Source organism: Drosophila gunungcola, unplaced genomic scaffold, assembly GCF_025200985.1.
Source record: "Drosophila gunungcola strain Sukarami unplaced genomic scaffold, Dgunungcola_SK_2 000001F, whole genome shotgun sequence".
NCBI lineage: Eukaryota > Metazoa > Arthropoda > Insecta > Diptera > Drosophilidae > Drosophila > Drosophila gunungcola.
In genome coordinates, this window is record NW_026453197.1 from 9299055 (window position 1) to 9324944 (window position 25890).

The 25890-nt window shown below is 37.6% G+C and overlaps 5 protein-coding genes across 8 annotated transcripts; 4 read left to right on the forward strand and 1 right to left on the reverse strand.

Annotated features, from left to right (window-relative positions):
- The first annotated feature begins 204 nt into the window (after positions 1-204).
- LOC128262300 (uncharacterized) lies at positions 205-2278 on the forward strand. The gene is made up of 3 exons (XM_052996475.1): positions 205-1271; positions 1416-1688; positions 1747-2278. The coding sequence occupies exons 1-3, from the start codon at positions 399-401 to the stop codon at positions 2077-2079; spliced, it is 1479 nt and encodes a 492-aa protein (XP_052852435.1). The 5' UTR covers positions 205-398; the 3' UTR covers positions 2080-2278.
- A 634-nt stretch (positions 2279-2912) lies between these two features.
- Positions 2913-23784, forward strand: LOC128262298 (serine/threonine-protein kinase grp). 4 transcript variants are annotated; one of them, XM_052996473.1, is made up of 8 exons: positions 2913-3147; positions 14285-14422; positions 14666-14959; positions 15680-15903; positions 20253-20430; positions 21267-21409; positions 21937-22146; positions 22817-23784. In XM_052996473.1, exons 3-8 carry the CDS (start codon positions 14862-14864, stop codon positions 23494-23496), a joined length of 1533 nt encoding a protein of 510 aa, XP_052852433.1. In that variant the 5' UTR covers positions 2913-3147; positions 14285-14422; positions 14666-14861; the 3' UTR covers positions 23497-23784. The 4 variants fall into 4 exon arrangements, with proteins under 4 accessions (XP_052852433.1, XP_052852431.1, XP_052852434.1 ...); XM_052996474.1 differs by lacking the exon at positions 2913-3147 and adding an exon at positions 8617-9161; XM_052996471.1 differs by lacking the exon at positions 14285-14422.
- On the forward strand, positions 3560-4720 carry LOC128262303 (uncharacterized). The gene is given in 2 exon segments (XM_052996478.1): positions 3560-3589; positions 3591-4720. Coding segments are annotated over 2 exon segments (810 nt in total). The 3' UTR covers positions 4371-4720.
- LOC128262306 (RING finger protein PFF0165c) lies at positions 4846-6769 on the forward strand. Its single transcript, XM_052996481.1, has one exon. The coding sequence runs from the start codon at positions 5699-5701 to the stop codon at positions 6173-6175; it is 477 nt and encodes a 158-aa protein (XP_052852441.1). The 5' UTR covers positions 4846-5698; the 3' UTR covers positions 6176-6769.
- On the reverse strand, positions 23594-25784 carry LOC128262301 (zinc finger protein 664-like). Its single transcript, XM_052996476.1, has 2 exons — positions 25647-25784; positions 23594-25585 (listed from the first exon to the last, which is right to left on the reverse strand). Exons 1-2 carry the CDS (start codon positions 25652-25654, stop codon positions 24211-24213), a joined length of 1383 nt encoding a protein of 460 aa, XP_052852436.1. The 5' UTR covers positions 25655-25784; the 3' UTR covers positions 23594-24210.
- Between the last annotated feature and the right edge of the window lie 106 nt (positions 25785-25890).

Here is a 25890-nt window from a genome sequence, read left to right on the forward strand (position 1 = left end):
AAAAGAACAAGAAATTCATACATTAAAAATTACAATTAACAATTAAAAAATGCTTTTATTTAAACAATTTATGTTCCTTATTTAATTATTTTTGAAAAATCATTTTTAACAACCTGCGACTGAACGGTGATTCTAGCGAATTTCCCGCTAGACAAGTGTTACCTTACTTTTATGGCCTCTTGAGCAAAGCGTTTTGGTATTTTGGGCAAACCAGTCTGATTTGTTGCTGACAAATAAAAACGCAGCAAATTTAACAAATTTAAAGTTCATAAAATTATAATACAAGCTATTATAATCCACTGAAATGTGTGTTTCCTCCTATGCGGAAAAGCATCGATGGCTTCGGCTAAAACTGTAGCATCTGTATTATTGATTGTGCCATCGATGGACTTCTAGCGATGCTAACCGAGGATCAGGAGTCGTCGGAGGAACCAGAAGGACCCTGTGCAGTCTGGAAATACCGCTGCAGCGTGGCCAGATGTCCTTACAGGACCAACAGGCCCTACAACCTGTGGCGTCACGAGGAGTCTCACTCGAACCCAATGGAATCCAAGTCGTATGGTTGTCCAGTTTGTGTCTACAGCACCGACAAGGTGTCCAACCTGAAGCGGCATGTGTCCACCAAGCATCCAGGGGCGCAGGATCGGCTGCCGGAGAGCCCGTCTCTTGATCGCAGCGCCAAAATACAGTGTCAGGTAATGGGCTGCCGGTACGAAACGAATCGACCCTATGACCTAAAGCGCCACATGATGGTGCACAACAATCCGGAGAAGAGTCACAGGACCTACAAGTGCTCCCTGTGCACCTACAGCTCCGACAGAAAGGCCAATCTCAAGCGGCACCACGAACTACGGCACTCTGGCATCGAGGAGGCTATTCAAACCGCTGAGGAGCTACGTCAGGAGTTGTTAATGGAGGAACGGATGCTGGAAGAGCAGAAGTTGAAAGACCAGATGTTAGAGGGACAGAAGCTAAAGGATGCCAAGCTAAAGGAGCAGAAGCAGAAGAATTGCAAGCTAAAGAAGCAGATACTGGAAGAACAGCTGGAGCTCGAGGATGTCCAATTGCGAGCAAAGGCTAAGGTCCCGCCAACACAGACTAAAGGGGGAAACGAGAGCCTGCTCAGCAGCTTGATGGAGGATCTCGTCGACGAGGAGCAGGCGGATGACCTTGTCTACGTACCACTGCAGGATGAGCAGCAGCCAATAATTACCATATCCACCTGCAGACCGCAGATCTTCCAGGCAGACATAAGCAATAAACAAGTTATTGTAAGTCCAAATTTAAGGCTTATTTAATTATAAAAACTATCGCACTAAGACTTTACATTTTTGACATAGGCTAGCTTTTATTAGGTTAACAATTTAATATAGTTAAGAAATCTATTACTAACTTACTTTGTCTTTTCTCCCCAGGCGGTCAACGTGAATGGACAGCTTCGGTGGTTCCAATCCATAGATCCGCCGCCAGGAGCTCCCACAAAACTGGAACTGGCCGTTGATAAGCAAGTTCAGCAGGCAGTTATCGCACAGCAGCAAATGGACGAGTTAGATGATGAGTTGGCCTTATCGCTAGCCGAACAGGATCAGCAGGAGGAGTTTCTTGTAGAAATGCTAATCGAGGAGAAACAATCCCAGACGGAGAAGCCAGCTAAGAAAGATATGACTTGGAGTTGGAGTACGCCGCATGTAAGGCAATACTTTTAACGAAATACCTTAATCTTTAACAAAAACCTCTCAATTAAAGGCCATTCATCATGTTTCCACCGTAAAATTTGAAGACCAGGAGCTTATTGAGGAGCCTAAAATTGACGATGCGGATGTGGATTTCCCCGATTGGTGGGACGATGGAAAGTACACGAAGATGCACAAAAACAAAATCTTTAGGAATCATCCGCGAAAACCCTCACAGGCAAATGTGCAGCGCATCCTGCGCATTATTTATGATGTTTATTATAAGCCTTTTAAGGAGGACCGCAAGCAGTTCGAGGCCTTCCAAATCAAGGATTCGTGGCTGTGCGCTACTCACATGACTCGGATGCAGATAATTAAGGACATGTACTCCAAGAAGGGCACTTAGAGACCAACCAGATAAAGGCTAAAAAATTGGATTCTTTCGTTAAGTTTAGAAATTTAGTTGTCTCTTATAATTTTGTAAAGTGTTCAAATTAAATAATTATATCAAAATCTAAAAATAAGTATATGTAGAAATACGTAAAACTAGTTTTTTCTAACATAATATACAAATAAGTATATGTAGAAATACTTAAAGCAAGTTTTTTGAAACATAAGCTAGGTTGCTAACAATAAATAAACACCTACACAAAAAATACTTGTTAAATTTTATTTAGAACTAATAAATATTTTCAGCAACAAATAAAAAAAATGATGTTTGACAAACTAAAGAAATTTGTGTATCGAATTGGATAATCAATTAAAACCGGTAAAAATTTATTAGAATCACATTAGTTATTTTTTAAATTGAAAAAAAAAAATTAAAACCATATTTTTATATACATTTAGCAAGTTTTTGATTGGGACTACCAAATAATTTTAAAGGATTTATTAGCAAAAAACTGGTTTACTTAAATAAAAAAAGTATTGGCAATAGTTAGAAATGTTTGTTTTCCATATTTCTGGTAGCATATGGGTTCCGTGCCAAACTTGTGGAGCATTGAATCAATCCAATTTCTGATTCCGTGTTCTGAAATTAAATAAATTCGCCGCGCTTAGAAAGAAAGAAAGAAAGACTTTCCAACATAAATTTTGTTAATATGCTAGTGAGTTAAGAGAATGTTAAACTTATCTTTTGTATGAAAAAAGAAAATAAATTTTTTTTAAATTAACAGTATATTATAATGGTATTATTGAAGCCGTTTTGAATAGAATAGTATTTATTATGGACCGGCTGGTATATTTTGTCTTTGTAAGCGCGGCCACACTGTCTCTGAGCCAAAGTAAATTTTAGCAGCGTTTGCAGATTTTTTGCATTTTAATTACTTCATGGCTGCACATAAAGGCATGTGCGCTATATACAAGTTTTCTAAGTCCCAGTGAGCTGGAAAAGTTATTAAGTGAAAACGAGAGCTTTGATTTTACGTAGACGTAGCCACAAAAGCAAATCGTGCAGCCGGAAAAGACGCCGCTGGTGAGTTGAGATACTAGTGTTTATTAATTGGGTGTAATATATCTGGATCAGCAAAGGCTTAACCCTTTGTTTATTTAATGACTTGCTGACTGTCCTCCCGTTCCCCTTTTTTTCACTTTTGTCTTTTGTTTGACTTTTTGGCGCAATATTATTCACCACACCGGTGGGCCCATATCCACCACAGCACGAGCTGCCCCAAATGGAGACTAACGCGGTTTTTTTCTTCTATGGCGTATGGTCACATTTAAATTGGCTTTAAAAAAATTACACGAAATATTTAAGTTTTCCGGGAGTTTTACTGTTAATTTGTTTGTGTATTAGGTTAGGGAGTTTTAAGGTAAGTTTAAGGTTAGGGCTGAATTAGCACAAAACAGACTAAAAATTAAATTTCGCTTCAAGAACAAGCACGATCATGGCCTGGGTTCCTAATTCGCGTTTCGAAGGACGACCTGGTAAGCATGGATCCGGATTTTAATCACATCCACGGCCAGCTGGCCTACGAGGCGAAGAAGAAGCAAGAGTTTTGCCCGCGTCCCAAGAGCACCTACGAATACCTGTCGACTCGGGAAAAGCGAAATTCCGAGCTGGAAAAACTGCACGGTAATCCAGGCGGCAAGGGCCGGGAAATTCGTAACTGCCTGCAAATGATGGAGAAAATTCAGAAAATTGCGGGTACAAAGCCGCTAGGCGAACACGCCACCATGGCCGACTGGGACGACACCAGCACTGCGGAACTGGAGGCCGTGGCCATGATGCGGCACTTTGGCATGATGTCCATGGCGGAGGACTCGATGCCTGTCCTGCCCGCAATCAATCCTACGCAAGGACCCATACACGTCATACGGAACGGTCGCCAACGCTTTCCCCTTATCACAGACCCCGAATTCTTCAAGCCACGAAAAACGCCCCGGCCGAAGAATCCCAGTCCCGACGACTCCATCAATGACTCTTTTCACACAGCCGAAAGTACCGGCAGCTTTATCAGTCTGTACGGCTCGGCCAACTCCCACTTAAGCAGTAGCTCGGGAAGTGCAAAGCTCAAAGAGTCAAAGCGGGAGAAGAAGTACCTGGAAATACCATATCAACCGCTGGAGGAGAGTTTCGATCAGGCCGAGGAAGCCTTGGCCAAGGAAGCGATCCCAGCAAGAATCAAAAAAAGCAAAGAGAAAAGAAGGAACGAGAGACTTGGGAATAAAAACGGATCTATGAACCAAAAACATTAAAAAACAGTTCCTTTTAGTTGCCTGAATTTAATAACTAAAGAATCGAAAGGTTTTTTTTCAACTCTCTAGGATCTGAGATTTTACATTGAGCGGTCTATATGAACATTAAGTTCCTTCCTAACAAAACTGTATGCAACATAATCTATTTTTTCTATAGATACCAAGAGACTTCCCGCTTTCCTTATATAATAGGATAATTTATGTATTTATTTAAACACAAAAAAACTTAAAGAAATCATGTATTGAAACAACAACAACACTATGTTTGAAACCATTTCGGTTTCAAGGAAACTCTGCTAAGGGGTTCTTTATACTTTCCTTATACAATCCTAATAAATAACATAGTATCTCTAAATAGTATAAAAAAATCCCACCAGTGGTTTAGTAAAAAATATAATTGAAGTTACATCCAGAAAGACTGATAAAATATTTATTTTATTTGGGCGTATATTACGTTATACTAGTTTTGGATATTTTTTCAATAAACACTTGTTTATATGATATTTTTATTGATAATATAGTGAGAAAAAATCGATAAAAATAGGAACATATTATAATAAAAATGTTTGATGATAATATTGTAATTTACTTCGCCGCGATAATCCAGTTGGTGTGAGGAAGTCGGTCGTGCTTACAGGGTTGTTCCTAAAACTTTACGTATATCCATTAAAAAAGCAGTTTGCCTGCAGCTTGGACAGAAATCTTGATCATTTAAAAACGTAAAAATGCAATTCTCCCCGAAAAGGTGGCCACATTTAAGCGAAACCAGACTATGGTTGCCGACCGCCTCCCAATGATTGAAACATATGCAGCAGAGGTTTTCCTCGGAAATATCATCCAGCTTTTTGTTCAAATCTATCATCTGACAGTCTATTATTGTTTGCATGGATAATTCCTGCTCCTCAGCCCTTTGGAGAAAATCTTCGTTTTTTTTTAACTCCAGTTGCAATTGACTTAGAAGCGCATCGCTCTCTTCTTGAAGTTGACTGATATCCAAATCATTGCTGCCCTGCACCAGGTCTGCCAGCTGTTTGACCTTTCGTGCACTCCGCTGCCTCTCCTCCAAGAGCTCCCTGATAAGTTTCCTCTTTGTTTTATACTCCATTGTAAACACAAAGCAATGTTTAAAATAATGATACAATTTTTCCTACAAGTGTTTTGAAAGCTGTTGCCCGATAGAATGATTTTAAATGTGCTCAGGCGCTTTTCTTAGCATACTATGGAATGCTGTCAAAAATGTCAGTTACTGGCATCTCCTAAAACTTTTTGTGTGTTTCTAAAGAAAACTTGTCGCCCAAAACTGAGAGACATATTTTATAAAAATCGGTATGGATAGGAAGGCGATTTCAAAGATGCTAAAGAAGGATCTTATCAGGGAGCTCCAGAAGGAAAAAAAACGGGCTAGACGAATGGAAAATCTTATCCAGGCCAGAGTCCATCGAGACGGCCTGCGTAAGCAAGTGCATGAGGAGATGAACAAAACCGAGGAGCTGCGTCAAAAGATAGCTATACAGGATATGACCATAAGGACCAGCGTCGACACAGAAAAACGCAAGCTAACGGAAATACTGGATAAGATATCGGAAATTAACAAGTGCTTCATTTGCCGGTGCAACTATGGGAATGAAGGCGTTCACCGCAGAGCTTCTTTGAAATGCGGTCACCTTTTCGGAGAGACGTGCATCTACAATCATTTGAAGACCAACCAAAACTGCCCCTTCTGCAGTCTTCCAGCTACATACATAGATATCCGTGTTATTATAGCTGACAAATACCTGTGCACAGCCGATTATCTTTCTTCGTAAATTAAATTATAAAATAAAAATAGTTTCCCTAAAGGAGAAAGAACTTTCAAAGCATTTTTGTAAAAATTACTGTCATTAAAAATTGGTAAAACATTATGATTTAAACCCCCATGACATGTACTTAATTTCCTAATTCAATTAGTAGACAAACTTAATGTTTCGCAAACGTATTGAAAATGAAGTGAGCAAAATAATTCCTTAACCAATAAACCCCCGTCCACTCAATGTTATTGTTCTTGTGGTATGAAATATTAATAATTCGGCAAAAACCAACGCGCCAATCAATTAAGCCTAATAATCTCTTCCAAAGACTATGGAATAACATTGAACATTTTTTCGCAGCACGTAATAAATTGAAGGGGAGTTGGGGAAATAGCGATATAGTAAGTAAGGAGAGGGGGTACAAACAGTCTCACTTAAAGAATTCAAACTTTGGAAATATAAAATCCCTAAATGGCAAAGAGCTCGGGGAACCGGCTCGGCTCGTACTTATTTTTAATATTGGTTTATTTTTTGGAGAACACGACTTTAATTGGGACTAAACATTTTTTTTTTATAGTTTCAAAGAACTTTAGGTACATTATGTCAACTCTAAAATTTGTAATTTGTGAATTTGTTATATGATAATATTAAACTTTTTCGCAATAATGAATAGATTGGGTTTTTTTAGTCTTCTGATGAAAAATATGAAATTTATAAAAAAATGGATCTGTTATATGTTAAAGATCAAAACATTAGGTTGTAATTTTTTTTTTAACAAAAAATTCCATTTGGCGAAGTTTGACTGTATTTGGGCGGTGGGAGTGTTTTATCTGTCTCCTTTGTTTCTCCAATTTTTGTTCGCAGCTTCTCTTCTCGCCTGAGAGTGTGAACGCACACATACAACCGAAAGTTTTGCGTCTTTTGTTTCCTTTTACTTATTTTACTTCTTTCACGATTTTCTTTATTTTATTCCCTTTCTTTATTTTGCGGGGTTGTCAAGCAGAAGTTTTTGTTGTTATTAGTGATGAAATGGATGCTGTAGATGTTGAGTTTTATGCATAGGTCGGCTGCTATTATTGTTGTTACGCAGTTGTACATACACACAGGGACATACATACATACATAAATAAATATTAATGTAGTCAGCTTCAAGGAGACAGCCAAAAAGAGGAAGGGAAAGAGGGAGGGATGGAATTGGGGAGAGGGGCAGACAGGCTATATAAACATATACATACATACATACATATGTCGTCTATATGTAAACGAGTCTGAAGTCGCGGTCTTATTCGATGAGCGAAAGGCAAAATCAAAAATAAAGAAGCAGTTCGACAAATGGCGCAAGCTATTAAAATAAATATGTACAAGCTTTTCTTTTCAGGGTGGACCCAAATTTTACCCTTATTGATAAAAAAAATATGAAAATATGATGTGAAAATTCCAAACCTTAAAATTCACAGAACTCGTAGTCTCTAGGTATTTTTGCAATAGGAAGTATTATTACAGGTAACTCCAGTATCATCACAGAAAAATCAATATAACTGGAATTGGTGTCAGTTGAGTTTCATGTTATAAATACCATCAAATCGTTAGTTTTGGCTGCGTTTCGCAGAGTATTTAAAATTGAGGTTCACTCGAATTCCTACGCACACGAGTTTCTGACGCTTCGTCCTCTGAAGAAAGGTGAGCAGTGCACAGTGGGGTAGCGTTTACCACTATAATTTCCTTCTATACAACCATTTACGCTCGGAAAAGGCTTACAGTTTAAACAACAAAAATTTTGTTTAAAACTGTATACCTTAAAATTAACACAATTTTGGTTTTTTTTTTTTTTTTATTTTTGATTGTGTAAACAATTTTTACAAATGCACTGTGCAGTAGTAAAAGAGAGAGAGATAGACAAAAGAAGCAACAGCCCTAGCCCACGCCGGTTGCCGGCTTTCAACCTCTGCTGTGGCTGGCAGAATTGTCATCGCACAGTGGGGTAAACCCAAAGAAAAACCGCAACATCTTACATATTATGAAGGCTTTTAAAAGGCGTATAACATTGAAAAATGAAAAGTTATCATTTGTTATAAGATACAATTAAATATCATAAATAAAGCATTATAATTAAAAACATTTATTTATATAGTGTTTTCCATTAATAACAAACTAAAATATTTGTAAAAAGAGATTTAATTTAGATATTTTTGAGCAAATTGCTTATGCCTCACTGTGCATTGCTGAACTTGAGCGAGAGAGAGCAAGTTGAACTTGCCCGATGCTGCAAAAAAGAGGAAAAGCGAGAGGAGCTCAGTCCCACCACCACTGGCATCCCAATCTCAGTCCCATCCATCCCCATTCCTCCTTTTGTTTTGGCGCGCGCAAGCGTAAGCTCTTTCTCCCTCTCCAGGTTCGGTCTCTCCTGCACTCTCTTGAAGTTTCGAGACTCTGTCGAGGCTTTCAGTTGAAAGCAACGGCAGTTTGATTTCAACTCTCAGACAGGACGAAGCGCCTGGGACAGGATAAAGCAAGAGAAATAAATAAAAAGCCACGCTACTTAGTTATAGTAAACTAATAGTAGTACAACTACTACTACAGTAGTAGACGCTTTTCAATCGAGTCCAAAATAAGGACAATGGCGGGCGGGGCAAAGAGAGCATGGGAAGGAGGAGTGCAAGGACCACGAGGCTGTTTCATTAAAATTGGGATACAGACAAAACGCGGTCCGCAGGATACCGGATACGTCTGTATGCGAGTTTGTGCCGCATCCATTCACGACAAAGAAAAGAGACGGCAGACATTTTTCAGTGGTGACTTTCTCGACAAAATTCTACAAAAGGACAAAACGGTTCGGTTCTTTTTCGGTTTCTCGGTTTTCGGTTTCGGGGTAGTTCCTCAATCTCTCTAAAGAAGAACAAGATAATGAACCTTAAGAATAAGAAGCCGTCAAAAAGCAGCTTCGCAAATATGGCGCGCTCTTTCGCTCTTAATCGACAAAAATGATAAGGAGAACCACAGAAACGTAAGAAACTAAACTTATTTTTTTACTTCCTAAAATAAAAGAAAAAATAAAAAAAAAAACCCCAAATTTATAATGTTTTGTTGATGTGCCCAACATGTAAAAAAAAAAATATGTCCCGAGCTCTAAGTTTGCTTTCATACAGGATTTTACAAGCAATACTTATCTAAAAGGTTGAAATTAAATCATAATGTCATTAAACTTTTTAAACCCAAAAATTCAATCATCATAATTTAAAAAATTACGTAAATAATAGTCTGCTGTTAATTATATCTTCCATACGAAAGTTTATACAATGACTAAATGCCCAAAATTTTAGTGAAGCAACACAATTGTAATTCTGTCTTATATTTTTTTATACATACATAACTATTTATTAATTCAAAATTTAGCTCAGATATGAAAAGAAGGAATTTGCTTACAACAAAAAGTACATCAAACCAGTACAAATACATAAGTAATACTTTAACTTGGTCTGAAGTAGTTAAAACCGTAACAAATTGCACATGCGGCATTTAATTTTTAGTTTTTCAACCACTCTTTGACTGTGCGTCTTTTCCCTCAATTTTTTTTGCAACGCCCGCGAAATAATATGGAAAAACTCGAGGTTACCAGCGGAGCAAGGAGAAAAGCAACAAACAAAAAACATATAAAAATAAGAAACGCAAGAAAAAACTTGCAGCGCTGGTCTGGCCACTTGTCCGTCTGTCTGCCAGCCTGTTAAGCCCGTCTTTTTCTCTCACTGTACCGATGTGTGAGTGTGTATCTGTGTGGCTTTTTTATGGCCATGCAATATCTTTTTTTCATTTCTGGCTTTCCTGCTCGCAGCCTCCTTCTTCTTCTCCTGCAGCTTGTGCTTCATGTACAGGGCGCATAAAATAAGATGGGAAAAAAAAGCGAATGTTCAAATTGAAATACTTTACAAAACTCGTATTTGCTTAGCCTTATCGGCCGCGCACAGATACAAACGCACACACAGACACCTCAGCGGCTCTCTGTCCTGGTAACGAAGTTATATATTACCCCGCTGTTGCCAAGAGCCTTCGAGTCTTCAGGCCTTCAAGTCTTCCAGTCTGGTCCCCAGTCTCTGAGGTCCGTGGTCTTTCGAGCGGCTGTAACCGGTAGATAAAATGCAAAACATAAAAAAAGTCGGCCTCCTGTGGCATCTGCATAATCCCCAAGCGATCAATAAAGCAGGGCATCCACTGTTGCAATTAGTGAGCTATATCATTCATCGTGAACGAGACAGATCATAATGCTTTATAATGATGATTAGAGTGTGCCCGTCTAGTAAGACTGACAAGCCATTTATTTTAAATTAAAATTGATAATTAAATTAGAAAATTAAAAATGTAGGATGTTTTGCTTCAGAAATATAGTAAGAAGTTACTCTCTTGAAAATCAAAAATTTTAATTGAGAATGCCAAAAATGGATTTTTATTAGATTACATTTTAGATATTATAGTTAAAGGTATTAGATGTTATGCGATATTTAGTTAATTTACGAATTTATTATATGATGAAAAAAATGCTAACCACAGATCGATTTCTAATTAAGATTTGGATTGGCAATTTAAATACATTTATATAACACAAATCTGTATATGATTTAAGGCCTAGACACAAGAATAATAGGTTTATTATATCCGCATAAAGATCATAAATTTTAGAGACGACGGATTCATGCAGCTCAACTATCTGTCGAATCATAAAAAAAACATTCATAAATAGTTAACTGCAATACATTTCCGCAAATCTACAGACTTTACTCTACTAAACCTCGGGTATTTCTGAGAGCAAGAAACCAAATCCCCTGTTAGAAATCGCTGCTAATGGCTTGGGCTAACCATTAACCAACGTCATTACAGGGTTTTCTGGCATCAGCCAATAAAGCCAGCTGGCTGACCATGGTCTGGACTTGGGCCGTTGATTTTGTGTCTTACTCTTTTGCCGTGCTTGACTTCCATACCCCATGATGCAGACTGGATGTGACTTACCCACAATGTCATTAATTTTTCTTGTTGCTGGTTTTCAGACTGCTCCTTTGCCCACTCAGTCGGCGACTAGTTTTAGTTCGTCCCCTCCCTCACTTTCAGGAAAGTCACTTGTCCAGAAATGCAGTGAGGGAAAAACGTCCTTTTTTTTAATTTTAGAATAACTGAGGGACAAAATTAAAAAGTGTCGGAAAAAACTGACAATTTGTAAATTTAAGTTTTCTAAGTTTAATTTTCTAAATTGAAACCTACCATAGAATTTTAAAGTTGCACAATTAAAGCTTATTTTCATAAGCTTTATGATTTTAAAGTTTCGATTGCAATTAAAATTTTATAAGACACCTAATTTATTATATATTTATAATAAGATTGAAGCTTAATCTAGATATGAATTTGTGAGAAAAGTTGTCTGCAATACAATTACGAAAATAGCCGAATGAGTTTAGAATGTTGTCTTCCGTACAATTTTATGTACATGATTCATCATATTGACATAATAAAGAATAGTGTTTTTATTAATGCATAACATCGTTTAAATCACAGTGTAGTCTTGAAACTTGCTTCTTACACAATTTTCCTCTTTTTAGTTTGCTTTTTTAACTCGCTTTTTAGCCTTTGCTACCAAGCTATGAAAATGGTGTAGTGTAACTAAATTTGAGATGGTGTTTGTGTGGCAACATAGACACGCTCCAATCTCCACCCTTTGCCCTTTTTCACCCACTCATCACTTTTTAACCCCTTCGCCATTCAGTCTGCAGTGTGTGCGCTTCGTTTGACTCCCTAATTTTATTTGATTTTGACTCTGAACTTTGTTTGTTTAGGATACGGTGTTTAGGATCCTTTCCAGCTGTCTGTGGCTCTCACCCCTTTCGGTTTTTCCTGCTTTTATAAACTTAATTTTTCCAAAATGGTTATAGAAGTTTTCCTAGATTTCATTACATAAAGCTAATCAAAACTGTTCTTAGGACAGGAGGTTTATCTGATCGGACTGCTCTGGATAAATAAAGGGAAACATTTAGTCATTTATTTATCTGGCAGGTGAATTTTTTTAATTTTTTGTTTGGTTCAACCTTTGTGGGTATTCTTTTACCCTCGAGGATGGGTATGTCCTTAAAGTCCTGTGCTTTATTAATTAATTCCAGAAACATTTTAGACATTTTTCTTGTTTTCAGGAATTCCTTAATCTTTAAACTAATTTTTGACATTTCCCTAAGAAAAAATGTTGTGTTAGGCGTTACAAAAAAATAACAAAAAATATATCTTCCTTCGTTTCTTAAGTTATTTCCTAGATATTTTCAGCAACCTAACTTTAACTAAGGGGAAGCTCTTGAAACTAATTTGGTCTCGTTTTCTCAGTCATCTTCTCTCTATACTTTCATATCTCTAACTGAACTTTTTTCTGATGCTGCTGTGAAAGTTTTGTGAAAACTTGTCAAAGTTTTTAGTGGAGTTTCATTACTCATCCGGTATCATCTGTCCTCCATTTCCCTTTCCCTACGTTTCCTCTCCTCTTTCCTATAGGCTGCCCATCACTTTTGAGGCTTTATCCTTGGGCTGTCAACATGTGCTTTGATACGCCCCTTTTCAACCCCCTCCACTTTTTTTTACCGCTTTTTAGTTTAAGCACTGTAACACATGTTATTCCTAACATTCCCAGTCCTCACCCACCTACATACATATGTACCTTTATCTTTTCGTCTGTCACAAGGCAAAAAGGGTTCCGTTGTGTGAATAATTTAACCAAGAGATATATTTCATATTTTCCAAAGCGAATTAACTAAAATTTAAAGGGCAGGTGAAAGTGTAAAATGATTATCACATAACATAATTAAAAAAATTTGAAACTTTAAAATTATAAATTTACTGATATTTTCAACTTAATGTTATATATTTACAAATTCTCTAAAAATAAAAAACAAATTAGTTTATTTTAAAATTGGGGGACTGTATTTTCGTTTATATGCATTATTTTCGGTGTAAAAAAGGATTATAGACAAAGTTCCCTTTGGGTGTCCGTAAACAACAAAAGCTAACCGTTGTTATCCATCCCTTATCTTATCTTAATCCCGCAATTCAATTTGCATGACAATCGAAGCTCATTGCGAATGCAAAATCGACTTTTCTTAAAACTTTTCAATTATTTAAACACATTTTTCGGGGGAAAAAGTACCACTAGGAGCACCTCGAACGGTGGACACCTAAAAATAGCCCAAAATAAAAAGGAAACCCTCAGAAACACACACATGCGAATACAAAGGAAAAAATTCCACTCTGTTGAATGTACAAATACAGACGCGTAAAAATTTTAATAGTGGCCTGTTGAACAAGGAAAAGCAACAGCATCCTCTACGATTTCTCACTGGCTCTGTTTCACTCTTTAAAGCGCAAGCTCAGAGAGCAACAGCGGCGGTCGTTAAATTAGGGCTAGTCAAGCGTAACGTCTACGTCATATTGTAGCGAGAGGTGGAGCTTGTGAGGGGTCCTGGAGAGCTTTTCTTAGAGGGAGAGAAAGAGTATAAGTACGGAAATTCAGGGGAAAAAGAGAAAGATTATTGAGACGTGAAAGCATGCTGCTCTATACTCTCTTTTACCTTCCCTTCCACTGATTCCTCCCTCAAATCATATATCCACCCACACAGTGTAATTGCAAGCATGGGGTACATACATACATACCTACGCAAAATCTAGCAACTAAAAACAGTGGTAGAGAAAGGGAGAAATTCATGCATAGGACTATTTCGATTTTTTTTATAAATTTTTGTTTTCCTTTTGCATTTAAACCTAGCTTTAACTCGTCAATTAATAAACTCCCATATTTATCTATTGGATTTCAATGTATAAAAAGGTACAAGAAAATATTAGTTATTGCAAGTATAATTAACAAACAAAACAAATGCTATTAGCTTAGGCAGATTGTTAACTTGTTTGTTAAACAAACTTAATTACATTTATTGTTTTATACAATAAACTTTTATCTATTTGTGACAATTTTAGTATTATTAGCCTTTGTTTAACCACTGCGCTTCCTGTTCTACTCTAAAACAAGTACTCTTCCCGGTTTTTCGCTCAACTTATGTATGTCCTTTGCCACTATTGCTTTATTCGTGTTTGTTTTTTTTTTTACCGCAAAAGGTGCAAGGCGGCTGCGCAGAACGAAAGACTCGCGAATGATGAGCCGAAAGGACGCACAACCGAAAAGGCGAACGAACGAACCATGACCATGCCAAAGGATGAAATATTAACGGCGTCACTGCGAAGAGGCCTTTAAAAGTAGTTGACGATTGCCGCTCGTCTTTTCTCTCGCTTCTCTATACCACAAAAAAACTTTAAATTCAGCATCCCCATGTGCTTTGCATTTGGCATAAGTATGTGTATTTCCGAGTAACTGTGAATGACATCGCGGAACGTTGTGGAATCGAGAAACGCAAACTAGAAAAGTTGCATGCTTTTCTATTTTTGTTTGTTATTGTTGTCTATTATAATAAATAATAAAATTAATTTTTATTTTTCCAGATATGCATGAAGTGGCAAAAGCTAAGCGACAATTTGGCGGCAGATGACAAGGACAACGCCACGCACATGGCGGCAAGACTACAACAAGGATTCAGGATACGGCTAACCGGATATTAAACTATCAACACTAGCAAACACAGCAGAACAGAAACTGAGGCATAACCATTAGCGTTGTGATAGAGAAAAACCGGACATCATGGCGGCAACGGAGGCGGGAACAGGTCCTGCAGCCACGAGGGAGTTCGTCGAGGGATGGACTTTGGCCCAAACTTTGGGCGAAGGTGCCTACGGCGAGTGAGTGCCACAACGTTCATTTTTAATCACAGACCACAAAAATATAAGTTATTTAATGATAGTTGTTAGAAAGAAATATTAATCTTAATAAAATATCTAAAATTCAAACTAATGTGAACTGCAGGTTAATTCAATCTGCACACAAATTACTATAAAAAGATATTCCAAAGTGTTAAGAAATTAACTTCATTTTTCTGGACGAATATCGTAAAGGATTAATATGATTAATATGATTTGAAAACATTTCCAAGTTAAACTTAAAGTATGCAATAATATTCTTAACTTACACGGATTAGTTTAAGGTTTGGATAGATTGGCATTGCACAAAGTTTATTATATAAACACTTTACAAATAATGTATCAAGTTCAGGTAGTAGGAACCTTTTTTTTATACGTCTATGTATGTTGAAGTCAATAAACCGGAAATGCTGCAGAGCAAAAGAGCAAAAAAAAATGAAATAGTAACTAAAACGCACTTTTCCGGCGTATTCGCTGTACACATTCATCCCGAGAGCACCCCCTGCATTCCCTTTTTATGGAGGCTCCTCAGTGCGCATGTCCCCGGTATCCGGGTCCGGGGAATTCGAGGAACACAGGACTATTCAGACGGCAGAGCAGTCGATACACAGACACCAGTGTTGCAACTGCAACTGCAGTCCGTCCTGTAGTCTCGGTATTTCCCGTACTAATCCCCCGACAATATTCGATATCTTAATGCAGGGTGAAGTTGCTAATCAACCGGCAGACTGGCGAGGCTGTGGCCATGAAAATGGTGGACCTGAAGAAGCATCCGGATGCGGCAATCTCGGTGCGCAAGGAGGTTTGCATACAGAAGATGCTCCAGGATACGCACATCTTGCGATTTTTCGGCAAGCGCTCGCAAGGCACCGTTGAATACATTTTCCTGGAATACGCCGCCGGCGGAGAGCTGTTCGATCGAATTGGTGAGTTTGAATAATGCTGGTTTTAGTTTAAACTTTCTACGCCTGGAGATTGGAGCCAATTTATTTGAATCATTTTAATATGTTTATCTTAAGCATTACGTTACTGAGGTATATAATATTTTTATATACCAACTTGCGGTTCTTCAAAATGAACTATTTATTTATATTGAAAATGAATAACTGCAAATTTCTTTTGCTAACTTTTACCGTTACTTAAGGGTAAAAGTAAATTATGAATATAAAAAATAGCATTTCCCGTAAAATATATTTAGATACATTTAATGTTGAAGGTTTTTGTGTTTAACTGATAGTGGCCAACTGAACTAAGCTTTAACTTATCGCAAAGAGTATTCACCCACCTCAATTGCATTCCAACCACCACCAGCTGAGCTATTTATCAAAGCAAAAGCCTCTTTGAGCAGCTACTTAAAGTTTGTTGGCCACTCAACTAGTCATAAGCCAGGATCTGGGATAAAACTTGCACACCACGACCACGACAATTCAATAAATAAAATTATCCCTCAAAGAATAGTTGAGATTACGACTAAAATCTAACTAGTAAATGGGGGCTTTGAAAGGTAAAAATTAATCAATCGAAAGGAATGAAAAGCTGTGACTTGGAGTTGAATAACAATCGGATAATAAGAAGTGGTGCCGGCCAAGACAAGTTCCTTGAAAAGTATTTGAATGTTCGTTTAAACGTAAGCTACAATTTTTTAAATATCATATTAGCCATAAAATAGCCACCAAAGACCTCCAGAGCTTTGTATAATCTAAAGAAATGTATCATGTGCTAGTTGAGTGAATATTTTTGCAAACCCACATATTTTATTCCCATTTCGATATGATAAGATTGCCTTTGCTTACGGTTCATTATTATTCTTTTCTCTGCGCTGGCATCCCACATACGAAATTCAGCCGAGTCGGTGGTTAGGAGCAGATGCCACATAGTCATATAGACGTCGGCCAGACGGGGCAAATATGCCAATATGCGACGCGAACACAGACAGACGGGCAAACAAACCGACTGACAGCGGTTGTGATGGTTTTATTGTACATTTTGTGGGTGCAACTTGAAGTTCGTAGTGCCATCCAGTGAATATTTCTGCAGCAGCGGGAGGGACAAATCAGAAGACTGACAAGATACGGATCTTGATTACGCCAGCATTCTGTCTCTGTTGCAATGACAATTTGCCAAATGCACAGGCGGGGAAATGGAAAAGGGGAAAATCGGGGGACAGTAGGTGCCAAGTTCGTGGCATTTTCATAAATATTAACAGCTTGGCAAAAGGTCAGCAGAGGAGCGAGCATGGAAACGGAGAGAGATTGCCCCTAATGGAAGTGGCGTCCTTGCATTGATTGCCACCTCATCGGGGTCCTCTCCCTGATTTCGCCTATTCCCAATCACCATCATCATCATTATCATCATCATTTTGCTCCATCCTCTCAGCAGGGGATGTTGCATGGGGAGCTGGTGTAATAATCAATGTGGCAGCCATATTTAGTCCCCGGTTGCTAAGCCATATTTAATGATATCTAGAGATGTGACTGAGCCTGAGTGATGGCCGTAATTGTATTGCGAAATCTTTTATATATTTTAACATAGATACATTTGATGGTTTAAATTAATTTATTTATTCACTTCACAATTGAGATTAACTTTACAAATTTCGAAATTAGTGTAGTGATATTTGTAAAAAATGTATTAATGTTTTTTTAAACAGTATATTGTAATGAAAGCTAAAAAATGTAGTAAGGGGATAGTTTAATAGTCAAAATTGCCCTGTCATACTATCACTCACTTAATGGCATCATCATCAGATAACACGCTTCCATCTCTTCTCTAGATTTTAGTGGACGAGCGCCTGTTGGTTGGGCAACAAAACATCCTTTTTTCCGACCAGGATAGAAAATAGCTTGGGAAAGAGTAGCTCTTTGGGAGAGAGCAGAGTGCAATGAATGGCTTGCCATAAATAGGTTCAATATGCAAATGAAACATAATGGAGATGCACACACGCAACCAGATGCCCTCGACTGCGAACGTGTGTGTGAGTTTAATTGTCTGTTTGCACAGAAATGCATTTATTAAGCTTATACGCCCAATGGTGGGATGAAAAGGAGAGTCATGAAATCGGGGGGGCTTATAGATTCCCAACCGATTTGGGCATTCGCTCAAACTGGGAGGGGTTTGATATAAATTATTCTTCAATTACAAACGAGATTTTCGAGTAATTTCCCTCATTTCCACCGCCGTGCATTATTTGCCTCTTGCTGGTTGGGAATACATTTCTCCCACTTTGTACAATGCAATGCAATTAATTATGCTAAAATGTTACTGACATCCTGCATTTTTTTGCTTCCATCTTATTTATTGGGCTTGATTTATGGCAGTGGTACATATTTTACCTCTCCATTTTTCGCGGTTCTTAAGCTTAAAGTCAATAATTCGTTTTATATTAAAAATTTTAAGTATTGCATACAGGAACAGGGAGTAGCTGTTTTTTCCATTGAACAATATTTATAATTTGGAATTTTTCACTGCTTTCTTTCCTAATTAATTTGTTAAAGCAAAATTCAAACTTGTTAAAATACTTTGCTAGTCCCATATTGTATTTCCTGATTTTATATCGATTTTGCACAGTGTATGATGCACTCGTCTCCATTTCATTTTAGCCATGGCAAAAGAGTTGTGCAAATGGCGCCAACCAACAACATGCCACATGATAAATGAATGGCAAACAATGTGTGGCACACGGAATGAGCACCGACAGATGGGGGCTGGTTTAATAGATGTGGGCGTGGCACACCTGCCCAACTTTATCTCCTCCACAATCAAATTTAAAGAATTACAAATTGAGAGTGACAAGACAAGAACTAAATACATAAAGAAAAGGGAAAAAGAGGAGAAATTGAAGGGAGAGAGCATGAGCGAAATTTGTAAAACAAACTCGCTTACTTAGAAGTTTTTACTCGTTTACTGTTATTTTCGTCCAGAAAAATCAATTCAATTTGGTGCGGATTGCAAGAGCATTCTTAAGAAAGTTGTTTTTAAGGACTTTTCCACTTTAAGGCATATTGCAACTGTTCGTTTTTTAGATCCATTTGGTTTATTAAAAGATTTGCAGTTTCACTACTGTTCTTGCTAATATACATCTATTGATTTACCAGCTTTATTCTCACCTTATTAGCCTTTTCGTCTTATAGTTTTCCACCCAAAAGCTATCAAATTTATTTTATCACAATGGCTAATTGCATCAACTCAATGCACAATTTCAAAACATAATTTGGCCTTTTTGCTTCGACTTTTGACCTGCCCCGACCAAAATGGAAGAGTCAAGAAAGGGTGAAAGGTAAAATCGATAAATGGCATATGGAAGGGGGAAATGTGATGATGACGTTTGATCTCGGTTGAAGGATGCGGCTGCCTTTGGCAGTCAATCAGGTGGAAGGCAGGGGAAAAACAATCTGTCTATAGATAGGCTACCTCTAGATGATAAGTTTGTTTTTCCTTCCGTCTGCACCTTTCGTCTGATTATTTCAATTCACTTTAGAGTGCCACCAAAGTGGCTGGAAATATGAAAAAATTTTTAAACTGGTAAAGGCCATAACCCTTTTTAAGGCAACAGACACATACCTATTTGTAAATAAAAAAACATAAAAAAACTGAAACAATTTAAACACACAGACAAATCTTCTAAAAATAATAAATCTTTTCATCTAACATTCATTTTAATAAAACTATTTTGTTTAAAAATGTTTTATTTTCTAGAAAATTTTAAGTCCTAATCAATTAAATTCAGACTCGCAGAGGGTTAAAAATATTGTAGAGCAATCCCAAGAATGAAAACTAGAAACTATGCTTTCTCTCGTATAGATTGAGTAGAAAACCAACAGGTAAACATGAAAACTAAACAAACATTTTGGCATTGCTAGCGTCCGGGCTTTGATTAAAATTTTATAAAACTGTTGATTGCATTGCGGCTGTCTCATTCTGTTACTTTTGTTGTTCCATGGTAGCACCTGCGACCGGCTAAGCCCATAAATCCCTTGCACACACGCACAGCAGGATGCATTTCATTTGTTTTTCCATCTGCCAAAAACTGACCTGCCCTGGGTGGTTTTGCTCCGCTACATATTATTCCCATTTTCTGTGCGTTCTGTTCTGTAGGGAAGTATCCATAAAGAAATACGAATATGTATTCAGGCACATATTCAACAAATCTGTATTGCATTGGAAAAAGTGTCAAAATTGTAATTCAATTTCCGCAGAATGTGTTGCTCTTATTTATTTGCTATTTTTTTTACATTTTTCAACGAGATATTTTCATTTAATTGTTTATTTTTTTCAGAACCCGATGTGGGAATGCCGCAGCATGAAGCCCAGAGATATTTCACTCAACTCCTGTCCGGACTGAATTATCTGCATCAGCGTGGGATTGCCCATCGGGATCTTAAGCCGGAAAACCTATTGCTGGACGAGCACGACAATGTAAAAATATCCGACTTTGGCATGGCCACCATGTTCAGGTATTAGGTACAACACTATATACATATTAATAAAATTGCAGTAAGAAAAAAATATGAATCATAAATTTAAAGCTTCCCGTTAAAAACTGTAGACAAAAAGATTATGCATTTAGAAAGTTACGATTTTGTTTTCATAACTTTTTGTTAACATCTCAAAATTCCCCTTGATTCAATTTAAACCTTTACAGATATTTGAATTTGAACATAAACTGCGTGAAAACGTATAAAATCCATTACCGCTGGCTAACCGGCACACAAAAGTTTTCCAACGCAAAACTAACTGACCAACAAGCAGAATAGTTAATTGAAAACGCTGGCGGTACAAACTAAACATACCCATGGAGGTTTTAATTTACAACTAAGCAAAAACTCATTTAAATCGTTAGCCTGCATTAAAGAGTTTGAAATATTTTCCTGCAATTATTTATTTAGTTTATTCTTCGCACTTTCCTTAGGTCATCGATTCCGCGTAGTGAAGCTTATTTGTTTACACTTCGCAATCTGTCTTTTAAACAGCGATTTCTGTTCAAAAAAATGATGGGGGATCAATTTTCACAAAGAAAAAGGCAGATGGGGATGTGAATCAAATTTCCAATTTATAAATATTTACTTAATTAAGCTTAAACATCCGCATTTTATTTTGTCTAGTATTTTGGCACATGCCACCTTATTCGAAACAATATTAAATCAATTATTAAGCTAAGAAAACATTGATTTCTCTCTGTGTAATTTTTGACTGAAGCACGAACTTAATTCTCCGTTCTCTATGTTTTCTTTTCTCCCCCAATTCTCGACCGCTGCCATTTGGATGTCATTTTATCATTACCATGGAACAGGTGCAAGGGCAAGGAGCGACTGCTGGACAAGCGCTGCGGCACCTTGCCGTACGTGGCCCCGGAGGTGCTCCAGAAGGCTTATCACGCCCAGCCGGCGGATATTTGGTCATGTGGCGTTATTCTGGTCACCATGCTGGCAGGAGGTATGTGCATTTTCCGAGCAAGCAACATCGCTTTATATGTGCGCTCCAATTAATGCACTCTTTTTCGCTAATTAATTTTGTGTTATTTTGCGTGATTTTTGTGCACTCTCTCATGTTAAACAGAAAACAGTGAAAACCCATTAAAGGAAAATACCCCCAGAGCATTGCCATCAATATAGCCTCGCATCTAACGGAATCAAATCAGTCACATTCATTATATATTCGCCCATTTCTTTTCGGTTCTATGCTCACGTTTTTCCTCTCGCACTATTTATCATTTTTGCTGTTTCTTTGGTATTCTAGCTGTAGATTGTTTCACGCACATTGTATATCATCTAAAGCTTTTATACCAAAGCTCCAGCTTAAATTGCTTAACAACGCACCAGCAACAAAAAAAAAAAAAACAGCCACAAAAACTGGAATGACTTTAAGTTTCACTCGCTTGCCAAGTCAATTTATTCATGTGTTTTACTATCCTATATTTATTTCTGAATTCATTTAATTAATGTCAAATTGGTATTTTGCAGAACTGCCCTGGGATCAGCCGTCCGCCAATTGCGTAGAGTTTATTAACTGGAAGGATAACGATCACTGGCAATTGCAGACTCCTTGGAGCAAACTCGACACTTTGGCCATTTCACTGCTCCGTAAACTTTTGGCGACTAGTCCTGGTACGCGTTTGACACTGGAGAAAACGCTGGATCACAAATGGTGCAACATGCAGTTTTCAGACAATGGTAAGAATTTAAACAAAAAAAGTGCATTTGGATCTGTATACATATCAACGTGCATGTGATTTTAAGCCCATTTGATTGCTCAGGTACTTAGTGACTCTCAATGCTTTTGACATTTTGGGAGTCGCTCTGTGCCTGTGCTGCCAGTGAAGCAATTTCTACAGGTGTTAAATATAGTTGAATCACAACCAATATGTTAAAAAGTGTGTAAAGAAAGTAGCTGCTTTGCCGTTGCTTTGGCGCTTTAGCTGTATGATAGATTTAAACTACTTCATAAAGCTAGATTACCAAAGCATTGGCTTTTGCAGATCAATCATCCAAAATAAGTGACACGTTTTTCTTTACAAATTTGTATTATTATTTTAGCTATGAGTTCTTCTTTTGTTTGCATATTATTTGCTCTTTGGTGATTTTAGCTGTATGGTGTGTCTAAGTTCCATAGAGCTTTATTACCAAAAACCAAATGGTTTTTGCATTATGCTTAGTTTGTTATTTTGAGTTTTGTGTTTTTACTTTTCGAACAGCTTTTTTGATTTGCTTTGACCTGTTAGTCTTATATAAGAAAATATTTTAATTTTTTAAAACGCGTCAAAAGCCATTTAAAATATTTAAAAATAACGAATATAATATTAATATATTCTTACTAATATTCTAAAATTCTTTATTACCACAGAACGTTCCTATGACCTGGTGGACTCGGCGGCTGCCCTGGAGATCTGCTCACCGAAGGCTAAGAGACAGCGCCTGCAGTCGAGTGCCCATTTGAGCAGTGGCCTGGAAGATTCCATATCCCGCAACTATTGCTCTCAGCCCATGCCTACGATGCGCAGCGATGATGAATTTGCTGTAAGACTGCGCAGCGGGCCATCCAAAGAAGATGGTGGCGATCGGCAGGCTTTGGCCCAGGAGGCACGACTCAGTTACTCATTCTCGCAACCTGCTTTGCTGGATGATCTCCTGCTTGCCACGCAAATGAACCAAACGCAGAGCACCTCCCAGAATTACTTCCAGCGTCTGGTGCGGAGGATGACTCGATTCTTTGTAACCACGCGATGGGACGACACCATCAAGAGATTGGTGGGCACCATCGAAAGACTGGGTGGCTATACGTGCAAAGTCGGGGAAGATGGAGTAGTCACCGTTTCCACTGTCGATCGGAATAAGCTGCGACTGGTTTTCAAAGCGCACATCATCGAGATGGATGGCAAGATCCTCGTCGATTTCCGGCTGTCTAAGGGTTGCGGTTTGGAGTTCAAGCGGCGCTTTATCAAGATCAAGAATGCTCTGGAGGACATTGTTCTGAAGGGACCCACCACCTGGCCCATTGCGATTGCTACCAATTCGGTGCCTTAGCTTATAGTTTATTTCGAACTTAAATAACCTCTCGTTAATTTGGTTACAATTACTTTTGTCTAGCTTATAGAGCAACTCATTCATCACGTTTGTTTAATTTTAGCTAAACTTCTCAATGTGCTAACTTATTCTTAATTCATTGCATTATTTACGATTACGTTGTGTATTGTTAAGCGAGCTCTCTCACGATTTTAATTTTGTTGAATTTTAAAGCGAAATACGAGTATTGAAATCTAGTTAGTATAAAGCGTTATTGAACAATAAATCAAATCCGATTTTGAATGAAAATATGTGTTTGTCCTTAGAATTAAAGTTCAGGGGTGAGTCATTGGCAGCCACACGAGTTACAACTTATATTTAAAACATCTTTTAATATTTTTTGGTGATTAATTCTCTTGTCTTTATAAAGTTCAGGATACCCTCAAAATTAGTTATCATTAAAAGATGTTTACGTTGAACTTTAGGCAAAGGAACTAGCTCTCATTTTGGCCATTAAAGACACTTTTATGGTTCTGGCATTTCTCGCTGTCATAGCTGCTTTTATCCTTATCAAAGTCCTTTAGCTCTTTTTTTTCGAACATTTAGATTTTAATTACAAATTTTCAACTATCCCTTTTATTTCTTGAAAGTGGCTATATAGATCGATTAATATTAACAAAAATCCAAAAAAGAGCAGTTTTTTATTTTTTTTTTATTTCCAAATAATGATTACACTTATACTCCCGTGTGAGTTCTTATGTGCACCTTGAGAGAAGAATCATACTGAAAAGACTTTTCGCATTGGTTACATTTATATGGTCGTTCCCCCGTGTGAATTCTCTGATGCACCTTTAGACTAAAGGAGTCCGTGAAAGACGATTCGCAATGATTACATTTAAGCGCGTATTCATCCCCGTGACTTCGTTTGTGCCTTTGTAGGGAGGTAAGATCTTTGAAAGCTTTTTGGCACGGATCACATTTATACGGCCTTTCTCCCGTGTGAATACGCATGTGCACCCTGAAAGATGTTTTAAACCTAAACGACTTTTGACACTCATCACACTTAAAAGGCGTTTCACCCGTGTGAGTCCTAGCATGTATCTTTAAATATTGCTTGTCCCGAAAAGCCTTATGGCATTGCATGCACTTGAATGGTCGTTCTCCCTTATGAGCAAGAATGTGTCGCTGAAGATTATTTTTATGCTTAAACAACTTCGGACAATAATCACATATATACCGTCGATCATCTGTACGAACACTTATTTTTCTCTTCAAAGAAGTTTTTTTTGGTGATTGTTGCTTCTTATGAGTTCGTATGTGCTCATAATAATTTGATGCAGCATGAAAGGAACTTGAACATTGATCGCACTCATATGATCGCTCCTCAGTGTGAATCCTGATGTGATTTGTAAGAGTAGCATGTTGAGAAAAGGATTCCAAGCAGTGGGAACACTGGTAAGGTCGCTCATTATTGTGCTTGCGAACATGCCTTTCCAAGCTGAATTTACCATTAAAATTCCTCGGACATTGAAGACGCTTGAAATACAAGTTATTATTAGCAATATCTAAATCACCACCGTCTTTATCACCCCCACATCTCGAATCGGCATCTTCATTTTCTTCAGAGTTGTAGTCTAACTGATCAATTTCAAGCTCTGATATGTTACAGACTTTGCTATCTTGAATAAGCGATTGATTAATTTCATTGCCTGATATATCACTGAATTCGTCCTCTTCAATATTGATTTCATCCTCATCGGAGGCTAGTCCAATTGGTTCGTTCACCAGTTGGTTATGAAACTGCTGGAATGCCTTGTTTTCATTTAATTCCCCTTTTTCGGTGAACTCTTCTTTGATGGTGTGCACCTTCGTTTGACATAAGAATGAGTGTTCAATTCCGTAAGTCTGTTGAATCTCGTATGCATTTTGCGCATCTTCCAAGCAAGTGGGGCAAATGGTTTCAGGAAGGGAGTCGCCCTTTTCAACTTGGTAGCCGGACCACTGAGCTATCATATCCGAAATAGGGGCTCCAAATTCTTGCGTCCTTCCGAATATGTTGACCATGTTATCGTGGTTTCCCAGGCAAACCCGACACATGTCCTCCATTTTTCTGAAAGCGCATAAGTCGTAATTTAGTAAACATACACGAATAATCAAATAAACATTCTCACTTGTGCATGTTCTTTAGTTTAATTTCCAAGCAAATGCAAACAAATAGATTGCTTACAAGGTATTTGCCATAATCACCCTGTTGAAAAGTACAACAAATTTTAACATAGGTTTACAAATGTTTTGCAATCGATAAGTTATCGATAATTCAAAATTACATTTCTAAATGCAATGGAAAAAAAAAAATTTTAAAAAACTTATTATTAATAAGTCTTTTTAAATTTTTTTTTTTTTTCCATTGCATTT